The following is an 11,251-nucleotide window of genomic DNA, read 5'->3' as shown; positions in this document are numbered from 1 at the left end:
GATGAAGTCTGTGTCATTTTTCCACTAAACTTCTAAAATTGAAAGAACCATTGTTGTGTGGAAAGTCTAAATCCAGTTTTTCTAGTTCAGTCGACATTCTTCTCTCTGTCTTCTGAGTATGACACACATTCTGCCATCCAGAAAACTTTCCACTCGTCCTCCAGTCGAGTCGTCCTTCTAGTCTCAGAAATAGCAACTCATTTGGTATTCATACATTATTCTTTATTCATTTTGATTAACTGTGATTTTAATTCCACTTCTTAAAATATTGAACTAAAGCAAAGTATAAATCACCACAACAAATCATTCTGCCATGAGGAGTAAAGGTTGACATAACTGCCGTGTAAATGATTTTGGAATAATATTTGAGATATTTATGGATTGGAAGCAAATGTTTTAAGGCTCTAAGAAAAATGAGGACCAAGTGACGGATGCTCCATTAAAAGACATATTTAACACTGAATGTGATGTAACTGGGAGACAAAGAGTTTCAGTAGATATAATTTATCTTTTGTTGAAAGTTAAGCTCTTATTGAGTCAACTCAGATATTGACACTGCGTTTATGTTGTCAATGTGATTTAAAAAAATTTAAAAATGCTGCTATTTGTTGAGTAAACTTGGGACTGATTTACGTCTCTTTAATGAAATGATATTTGTGCCGTAATCCTGAGCAGAGAGTGAAATGTTGGACAAGTTACATCAACTTTTTCAGTGTGATTCTGTGAATCTGCTCGAACATCTGTGTTCTTAAGGTTTATGGAGAACACAAAGTGAGATGAATAACCAGAATGCAAAGAAAAACGCTTCACTGTAAATTTATTTCAGGTTCTGTAATGAGCAGAAAAAAAAAACAATAATAAACCAACTTTCTAGAAAACCCCAAAGTCAGCAAACATCAAAACGTGATCCCCGCTCCTGTAAACACTGCAGCTCAGACACAGCTTCACATTTTAAACCCAAGACGTTGAGAATATGAAAGATCAAGTCTGTATACGTGGCTGTAACACGGTTCGATCCCCGGCCGCCGGCAGCGTTTTGTTCTTCAGCGGGTTTCCGGCTGCCCTCAGCTTCTCCTCAGACGTTCATCGACAGCATCAGGAACTGTCAGGGAGAAACAGCGAGGCCGTCAGAACTGATCCACAGTCTGAACATTACCGGAGCGAGAGAACACAAAGCAGGCAAAAAGGTTCAGCCTCGTCCACCAGCTGAGACCGGGGCACTCAGCTGGTGTCTGCACGGACAGGGGGAGTTTGCATGTTCTCGGGCTGCATTCTGGCTTCTGTCCACAGTCTGAATGTATGCATGCTGGGTTTTGTGAATCGGTATCTGTCCCCGGTGTTGATGGGCTCAGTGTGCTCGGATGTGACCGGCGCATTACCTGCATGATGTTCATCCTCACCCGGCCCCTCTTGGAGCTGTCCATGGACTGGAAAGCTCCTGCATCAGAGACAAACAAACAGCCTCTCATGTATGCTGAAGACAGATTTGCTCTGGGCTTGCATTCGTTTCAGCGTCGTCTTTTCAACGTACTGAACATGTTTTCCAGACGGACGATGCAGGTGAGGTAGTCGTCGAAGTCGATGTCGTACTTTCCGTCTGCGAACCTCAAGCCGATCAGCTGCAGAAGGTCGTTGTTCAGGTGCATGCCTGTGATGGAGACGCTGTCAGAGCCTGTTCAAACGTCTCTATTGTGGATGAAATGCTGTTCTTGATTCAAGATTTTGAAAATCAAATCGTTTTCCCTGAAATTTGCATATTGACGCAAAAAAAATATATTGAAGCAACATTCAGACTTGTTCTGATTGTATTTAAAACTATTTTTTATATCTAAAAAAAGCTGAGTTGTAATGCTTAGTTTGATGAAAAAGTAATGACTTGACAACGAATTTAAATGCTATAAGTTGTCAGTGCTCGTCCTGAAGGAGCTCAGGAAACCAAGTTTGTTCACAGTTTAAAGCCGAGTAGGAAGAGAGCGGCGTTGACTCAACCTGCAGCTTTGAGCGCGATGCGGAGCTCGTAGGACGACATCTTCCCCGAGCGGTCTGTGTCGAAGGACAGGAAGAGCATCTGCAATCACACGAGTCAGTCTTTACAGCACCAGCCTCAGAGAGCATCACGATTTACAGTTTCTCCTCGAGAATCGACACGTACGATCCATTTCTTCATCTTCTCCCAGAAGACCTTGAACTCCTGGAACTCCAGCATCCCCGTGTTGTCAACCTGGTTCATTCTGTCAAAGGAAAACCTCGGAGAATACAAAATGTCTGAAAGGATAGAAAGTCTATCTCTGAAGATGTGGATTGTGTTTTCCTCGATGCTCGTCTCAGTGAGGATACGTCCATGAGGTTGATGATGCTGTGGCAGGTGTGGAGGCTCAGACCCTCAAACTTGATTTCTTTTCCTGGAGAGAAAGGTTTGAAAACGGTCACAGAGCAAACAACATGCAAGACGCTGCATCTGATCCTTTACCACTCCAGGCAGCAGGAAGTCTGATGGCCTCCTGATCCTACGACTGGCTGTTCTATACCGTTCACTCCAAGTGCCCTTGAGCAAAACACCAAAGCCTAAAGTATTTCCAGTGGTGTTAGAACATCTTGCACAGAGTCTGCAAGAATATTATGCGGTACAATGTTTAAAGAAAGAATCCTTTAATGACTGAGATGACACAGTTCTCTTTGTACAGGTAAAATATTCAATAGTTTATACCAAAAGTATTTACATCATTGTCAAATATGTGTGTTAATCACAAACAAACAGCCTCAAATGCAAGAAGAAAATAGAAATTCATGGTGTTAGAACAATCAAACCTGGTTCTGTTCTTAACTCAGTAAATTGTTTTTTTGATGTTCTTCACAATACAGATTTGATATTTTTAAGCTTCTTCTACCAAGCACTTGATGAAGATCTTATCTTGAAGATCTTTAATGTGATATTCTTCTAATCATTAACACAGCTGTGACAACACATCCTGTTTGTTGACATGAGAGCCAGGAACTCAGTCGAACTCACTCCTCACATGCCAGAATTTCCACTTCACACACACACACAGCCTGGACAGGTAAACAACACACCCTCAGTCAAACCAAAGGAATTGAGAATACGGGCAAGACGGTAAACTTACGCCTGCTGAGAACTCCATTCAGCATCTGCTGAAGCTCTCTGACAGAAATCGCCTTATCCTGAGGGAAAAACAGGGAAAAAGAGGATGAATTGACACACATTTCACTCTTGGTAAATGCATTTTATTGCATAATTTGTTGGTGAACGGTAAAGTACCGTATCATACTGTGTCATATGGCACCATATGGAATACATCACATCACACTGTATTCACCCTGAATCCTGAATTGCACTGTATCATAGCATAACGGATCGTACAAATGATCAAACATGAAATCACGTTGTGTCATCACTCATTGTGCTGTATCAGATCAGATCGTATACGTACATCTCCAGCCAGCTGGTCAAACAGCCTCCTCAGGCCTTTCTCCTCATCGGTCTCTTCCTCCGGAGAGCTGGGCGGAGGCGGCTGGAGGAAACAACTGCAGCATCAGTTTGAGTCCAGTCAGCGGTGTGTCTGAGCCAGCGGCGGAGCCCGGCACTGTCTGCACGGCCTACTTACATCTGGCAGGTCAGCGTCGATGGTGTCCCCCATCTCTCTGTGGAACCAGACCAGAGCTTTCTGAGACGGCTGACCGGACACTAAAATGCTTCTCTTACCAGGCTACGATACAAAAATCCAACTTAATATAAGTTAAACCTGTCATTGTTCAAATTAACTCAGACAAATACGTTTTAGTCCTTAAAAGCTTGTATGTCCTTTTTGCCTTTCTTTTAAAGGTTCTCGACTAAGTTTGATTACGACACTCACAAAGCAGTTGCCTTCTTCTCGGAGAAGACTCGGACGATGAAGTCGGCCTCTTTGTGGGGCTGGAAGGTGGTGGGGACCAGCACGTAGTCCCCGGGGGGCAGCGTGAAGCGCTCCGACACCTCGCGCAGGTTGATGTAGGTCTTGCTGCGAGCGATGGACCCGTTGTACCTGAAGAAGTCCTTCGACAAATAGTCGTCCCCATCTGGAGCCTGAACCGACAGAAAGACAGAGAGACACAAGAGATTAACTTCACAATAACTAATCCGAATGTCTCGAAGAGTATGTATAAACACCACAGACTCTTTTACAAAGTCACTGGTAAATACGCCTGTGAAAATAAAAACAAACAAAATAAATCTGTTAAGAAGTCTGAAATACACTGGAATTTGCCAGAAATTCATTCCAACAAGGATGTTCCACAGGGTTCTGTATCAGGCCTCTGGATATTTATCAGAATGGTTCCTGCATTTTGGGACATTGTGTAGAACATATGTGAAAACAGAATAGGATGATGCGGAATTCAATGAAACCATTTTTTTCTCTGAAAATAGAACATGTACAACAATAGAACCGCTGCTGTGCATTTGAAATATTTTCATCTATTTTGAATTTCAAAAAAATTAAACCAGACCACTGACAGAATTGTGAAATGTGGAAAAACACTTTTTCCTATTAATATGTTTAAAAAAAAAAAAAAAAAACAAGAGGCCAAAAGTATAGTAAAAACAGAAGATAATTCTCCAAATAAACTGAAAGATGTTGCTGCAAAACTCACGGAAAAATCAATATATGATCAAATTGCAAAAGAGAAATCTCTGTCAAATGCAGCATTCAGCACATTTGGAACAAAGATTAAAATATTAAGAAAGAAAACATTACCCATGATCACGGGAACAGGGTTAAATTGGATTTAGTTTCTCTATTCTAATTCCATTTTCTCTGCAGACTGAATGTATGCAGAGCTCCAGACGCTCGGCTCTCCTCTGACCTTGTACATTGCGAAGCCGATGGTCTGCAGGTCTTTGCCTTCTATCCTCAGCTTCCGTCTGTCCTTCTGCATCACGGCGACCACCACGCTGCACACGTCGTCCTCGTCGTCGGCGTCCTTCAGCCTCATCTTGAACTGCGGGTTGGTCCAGAACGTGTCTGGAAAAGAGCACAGCGAGTCTCGGCTCATCTGATCAGTCTCCACACAAAGACCTCAGCTGCTGGAGCTGCTGCTCTCAAGCATCGCAGCTTCTTCGTCTTTTAACTTCATCTACATCTAAGTGAAATGAAGTCCCATTCACTCAGAGTGATCCTGACAGACGGCGTCAGCAGGACTGGGGTGGACTGGTCGATCGGCTGGTCTCACCGATGTAGTTCCTGCAGCCTCCGGCGGTGGAGCCGCGAATCCAGCTTCCCTCCAGCACCTCCACCTCCCAGTGCCGCTTGGTGTTGTCGGTCAGGGCGTCGGGGGTCATGTTGCAGATCTCCACCTTGTCATAGTTCCTCTTGAAGTCTTCAAACTCCATCCTGAAGTCACAGGAATCCTCACATCACCGAGCCGCAGCTGGCAAACAGCTGGACGAGAGGCGGTCAGGGCCGACCGACTGCGCCACCACACACTTCGGCTTCTTCTCCTCCTTTTTACTACAGATCTCAGTTTTGAATTGTTCTTTTTCATGTTGTGTCACTACTAATGGTTGAAAGTTCATAAATATTGTATAGTCCATAGTTTATATTACTATAATAACAGAACAGACACTTTAAAAACAACGGAAATAGTAAAAACATTGTCCATAGATGTTAGATATAATATAATATAATATAATATAATATAATATAATATAATATAATATAATATAATATAATATAATATAATATAATATAATATAACTCCCCATAAAACTTTAAAGGTGCCTGTAGTGCATCATCTTTATATGAAAAACCTCTCAGCATTAGCAAATATAAAAATTAAACCACAGGATTGGGACCTTTCAAGCTAATTTACTGTGCGAGGCTCACCAGAATTCACCGTCTTCTGAATTGTTCAGGATGCGGCTTTTGTCTGCTCGGTCTACATAATCCCACTCTGACGACCTGAAACAGAAAAAAAAGCCCAACACAGTCTCTGAATAAAGTGACCAACGGCAGGCTTCACCATCTCTGACAATTCAAAATGAGTTTTGAAATGTCAAATAAAACCATGAAAATAGATTTTCTAGAATGGCGTCAAATCCACTTCTGAGTTGTTTGAACTTCAACATGTGGTGCCGGGATCCAAACTGAACAAATCACGGGATTGTTTCCACTCACGCTCTGCGGTGTTGTTCTTTGGGAATATTTTTGACACGTTTTGTTGTCAACCGCTCTTTTCTTCATCTACAGTTACAACCTGAGAGCATGATATCTCATTCCAGGTGTGTTCATGTGTGTCCTGCAGCGGTTTGAGGGGTTCTTTAAGCTTACTTGTCACTCCAGGGGCCGTTCCACTCCACCTGACCCCAGGGGTTCCGGATCCGAATCAGCTTCACCTTCCGACCTCGATAGGTCACCTGAAAAGGAAACAGTGGTGGCTTAATAATGACGTCATTCATTATGATATGAAAAAGCATAAACCAGCAATGAAACAAACGATAGAAGAAAAAATCAAATTAGATTCAGAATCAAAGTGTATCCTATTTTAAAGTAAACTGAGAGGACAGGTGTGGAATCTGGCCTGAATTCCCAGCAGGAGTAAAAAGCTTTCTCTGTGCTTTCCCTTCACCGTTCAGCAGACTGTGCCGCGCTCATCCTGTTTCCGTCAGTAACTCCTGACAGGAAGTCTTACCTCCTCCAGGCCTGTGATGGAGTAGGCGTGTCCCTTCACCAGGCCGGTGGCCGTCTTGGCCTCGGACTCTGCGGAGCTGGAGATCTGGAGAAAAGCACAGCACCTTGAGGACGGGAAAATTAAATATTCTAACAATGATCAGAATATTTAATTTTAGAGGATGTTTTTTGGAACTTGAGGCCTTTACATCAATAGAGCACCCCATCATGGAGCCTCGGTCCAGGGCCTTCTTCATGGTGGCGAACAGGTTGTCCGGAGCTTTCTTGGTTTCGTACATTTCCCCCACGCCGCCGGTGAAGTCCTCCATGGCCTCCATGGTGCTGCCGCCTTTCAGCGACTCGTAGCTGCCGTGCATCCTGGGACAGACAGAGGTGGACGTGAGCGTGTGTTCCGGTGTGTGTCCTCTGCCAGCAGCCAAGCGTGCGGCCTGACGGACTGACTTGGCGTAGGCCTTCTCCAGCAGGGCGCTCCAGAACTCGTTGTTGGAGGCGGAGTGAAGCATGATGAGGTTGTTTCTGACGGTGGGCAGCCGGTCGTCCACCACCACGTCCAGCCACTTGTTGTGCTGCCAGAACTGAGGAGCAACAGAGAAGCTCAGTGAACCCGACCTGGTGCAGGCGCAGAGGGCCAAAACAAACCTTTCTTCATGCAATTCAGCATCCATCATCCATCCATCCATCATCCATCCGTCTTTCACATCCTCTGCTCCAGGACTAAAGCTATTCAGCCAACAAACCGAGTAAAAAACATCTTTTTCAAGTTACCAAAATGTTTCTCACAACTCTAATGTTTTCATGTTATTCAGTAAGAACTTCAGTCTATTTTTTTTTTACTTAAAATTGTAAAATAATTGTAAAATATGTTGTAATTTTGGACAGTTTTACACTTTTCAACACTTTCATTATTTCAAATGTTTTTCTTCATTTCAATTGTAATTTATTATACTGTGTATTTATTGTAATTTGTAACTCTGCAACTCACAGGACTCCCTTGAAAAAGAGGTTTTTAATCTCAGTGGGACTTTCCTGGATAAATAAAGGTTAAATAAAATAAAAAAAAAAGAATATAATTTATTGTAATTTGTTGAGACTGATGAATCAATAGCTTCTCCATTTAAAAATACAATGAGTCATGTACAATGAATGCAGAAAAAAAGAATTGGGTGACAGTACAAATTAAACATATTTACTTTTCTAACAAAAATGAATAATTGATTGAATTTTTATCTCAGTTTAGAGACAGAAACTAAATTATCTACTCAAAAAAAAGAAGGCTGCCAGCCTGGAATTCATACAAATCAATAATTCCTTTTAAAAAAGCCATCATTTCTTTTAACAAGTAAAGTTTTGTCATTTATCGGGAGTTGAAAGCAAGAAACGAGCCACTTTTGAAAAATGTAAGGCATAGAGTGTTCAGAACTCTGAACTCTCCAAGCGTGGTGAGTTATCAGAAAAAGTAAATACTCAAGTACCTGAAAAGTCTATTCAGGTACAGTAAGAAAGTACATATATTACCTTACTTATCATCACAGAGGTCCAAGAGAAACCATCAGCAAGCACAGGAAAAACATGCAAACTCGACAGAAATGTTTTTTTTTTGCTCGTAGGTGAGTTTTGAACCACGTCTTTTCTCTTTCAGTCACGTTACATGACTGATGCAGTCACCTTTATACTTTTAACCACAAAAGTGTACGGAAGGGAGGGAGCTCAGTAACATGCAGCTGAACTTCTACAGAAATCCAACGAGAAGTTTTTCCCATTTAGAGACTTTTCAAGCAAGATATGGAGAACTATATGGAGTTGACGTCTGTAGGATTGAAGACCTTTTATCATGTTTACAGGTTTTTCACACTGAGTTTAAGGCTTGTAGATATCATGAGGTAACAGTCAGGTGTGGTATTCCGGTGACTAACCCAGAAAAGGCTGAGTGAAACCATCTAACTGCACGATGAACTCTCGTTCGGTCACATGATTCATGCTGCTTTCAGGGAGGCTGAATTACTACACAAATCCTGCAGTGACTCATTATGCAACATTGGCACAATTAAAGTTTACAAGTTGAAAGAAAATATTTAGCTTAAAGCAAGACTGAAAGCAACAGACTCTCCTTTGAGTCTTGAAGATGAAAACGGGTTTGAATGAATTAGAAATGTTTAAAAGTGGAAAAAAACCCAGCCGGTTGCTTTATTTGTTCGGTATCGCTGTCTGGTATTTGTGTCGCTGCTCTGGTTGGAGCTCTTCCTTCCTCCTGCCTGTGAGCCTGTTTGGGTGAGGCATACTGTCTGAACATGACGCAACAACAAATCCACATCGATCAGAATTCACTGAAACCACTTATCGGTTGCAGATGGGCACACACGTGCACACGCCATTTGACATGCACGTTTTTTTGGAATTATGGAAAACAGCAGCATAGGGAGAACATGCACATTGTCCAAAATGAATTAAATAACGAATGAATGGATGGATGGATGGAGTTGAAGGATGTCTTTTCTCTGGAAACAGGAGTTTCGTACCCGGAAGTGAAAGATTCCAGCGTATCTGTGGTCAAAGTCCTGGTCCCGTGGGATCACTCGGTTCATGGCGTCCTTCTTCAGGGTCAGTGAGGCGATGGCTGCGAGGAGCCAACAGTCCCCTGTGGACGGCACAAGGTCAAATCAAGGCGCTAAAGATGAGAGGAGGGATGAAGAACGCCTTAAGACGACTCGTGATTCCGACGAGAACACTTACCGAGCTGACCCTGGCAGATGTCCGTCCTGTCTGCATCGCCCACAATGAACTTCGGGTTTTCACAGAACTCCTGCAAAAAGCGGCCAAAACAACCAAAACAGAGACACGGGCTGTTTTCTGGTTTGTCTTTTCAAACGTCAGGCGGCAGGAGAGAGGGGACGCTGCTGCCATCGATAGGCGTGTTCACATTCCAGGCCTGTTAATCAGCCTGACATCCCAGTTACTGCGGCACAGGACACACACTGCGCTCAGGCAGCCCAGGCATTCGCTCCGACAGGAACGCCCAACGCAGAAATGCGTAGTAACCGTAACCGACGGGAGCCATACGTTTTCCTGTTCGCCCTCGTCGGGCCGGTGCTCCTGCAGCTCGGCATGGAGGACCAGAACCTCACACAGGTTCTCATAGCAAAGTAAACCTTCAGGCACAGGTTACTGAGCAGGTATTAATTCTGTCAACATTTCCAGGCTAAGTGACAGCGAGATTCATGGGGATAAAGTCTGCTGAGCGGAGCTTTGCTCTGCTCTTGGCTCTATTTACACTGCTGTCCTGCAGAACTGGTTTTGCCGCAGTGAGCATGAACACCTAATTGATTTTTTTTTTGTGCTGAAAGCGCTAAAAACAAAGTTGAGATAAGCTTTCGCCTCAGTTTACTCATTTAGATGTCAATTAACGCTGCTAATTTAAGAGTTTACACCGACACCCACAAAGCACTGCTTCTGGGACGGCTTCAGTACAGGGCTGAATGAAGCAGGAACCGAAGCCTCCTGAAGCAGAGTGCAGCCTCATTCATTCATTCATTTAAGTTAAAACACTTATAACATCTGCTAGTTTCAAAAACACAAGTTGGCTGAACTTCTTTTGAAAACAACTACGAAATTTTGACTGACATCAGCGAGAAAAGCTGAGTTGAAGTTATTTTGGTTTGATGCATTTGAAGCTACAGAAATCCACACCTCAACGCCTTTTCTGAGACATGTCTACCAATTCAGCCTGTCAAAAGCATAACTCCCAGAGGCTGCCCTACCTTGGGCCTCTTCCATTCGATATTGACGGGAGTGCTCTGGCTGTAGAAGAGCGAGGCGTCGGCGGCGGGGAAGTCGGGGTCCTCGAACAGGACCCCGTTCTGGAGGCATTCCCGCCTCAGCTCGTCGAAGGACTTCCCGTCCCACTGCGTGCTCTCGGCCTGCAGGGGGCCCGAGCCCTTCCCCGACAGCGTGGACTGGAGAGGCATGTTGGCGGCTCCGCTCGGCGAGGCGAGGTGCGATGGAGAGAGTCGACTGCCGAGTGTGTGAAGCCTGTGGGCAGAGTGGGTCGGGCTGGAAGGTCCACACCCTCCAGACAGAAACTGGTTTATCCTCCTGCTGCAAACCTCGCCCCTGGTGACGCTCTCTCGCTCGCTCGCTCTCTGTTCGGGCTTGGCCAGCAAGACAGGAAACAGTCATTCCAGAAGGTTTGACAGCAGGTGCACCACATACCTGAAAACAGTGTCAGTCAGACCTTTAAATGGGATGTTTCTCTCACTTGAATAAATCCAGCAGAAAGTTGTGACGTGTTTCCGCAGGTCGTTAGAAAAATCATGTTTAACCGATTGCATTTCTTTTTTCAGAGCAAATTCAACCCAAAGTGACTGCAGAGGTCGTTTCTTTGTCAAGTCTCTTCCTAGTGTTTTTGTCAGATTGGATCATCTCATCTCATTATGTCCACTGATGTTAAGACCCAGCATAACATGAGCTCCATCCTCCTGTTTCAAACCTTCCAGCCCTTTTTAGCAACAACAGCATTATTGTCACGGGTGTTTATGAAGCACCTGGAGAAAACTCCTTAACGGGGAGAGGAC

The 11,251-nt window shown here is 43.8% G+C and overlaps 1 protein-coding gene across 1 annotated transcript; it reads right to left on the bottom strand.

Moving 5' to 3' along the window:
• Window positions 1–800: 800 nt before the first annotated feature.
• capn9 (calpain 9) lies at window positions 801–10,708 on the bottom strand. The gene is made up of 20 exons (XM_030093486.1): window positions 10,439–10,708; window positions 9,414–9,483; window positions 9,200–9,318; window positions 7,125–7,258; window positions 6,872–7,040; window positions 6,685–6,768; window positions 6,324–6,409; window positions 5,880–5,954; window positions 5,227–5,387; window positions 4,861–5,018; window positions 3,873–4,081; window positions 3,624–3,660; window positions 3,450–3,530; window positions 3,123–3,180; window positions 2,338–2,402; window positions 2,153–2,221; window positions 1,990–2,068; window positions 1,532–1,648; window positions 1,380–1,438; window positions 801–1,102 (listed from the first exon to the last, which is right to left on the bottom strand). Exons 1-20 carry the CDS (start codon window positions 10,643–10,645, stop codon window positions 1,076–1,078), a joined length of 2,064 nt encoding a protein of 687 aa, XP_029949346.1. The 5' UTR covers window positions 10,646–10,708; the 3' UTR covers window positions 801–1,075.
• Between the last annotated feature and the right edge of the window lie 543 nt (window positions 10,709–11,251).

The sequence above is a fragment of the Salarias fasciatus genome, chromosome 6, assembly GCF_902148845.1.
Source record: "Salarias fasciatus chromosome 6, fSalaFa1.1, whole genome shotgun sequence".
Lineage (NCBI taxonomy): Eukaryota > Metazoa > Chordata > Actinopteri > Blenniiformes > Blenniidae > Salarias > Salarias fasciatus.
Note: the sequence above shows the minus strand (reverse complement) of the source record. Positions and strands in the feature narration are given on the sequence as shown.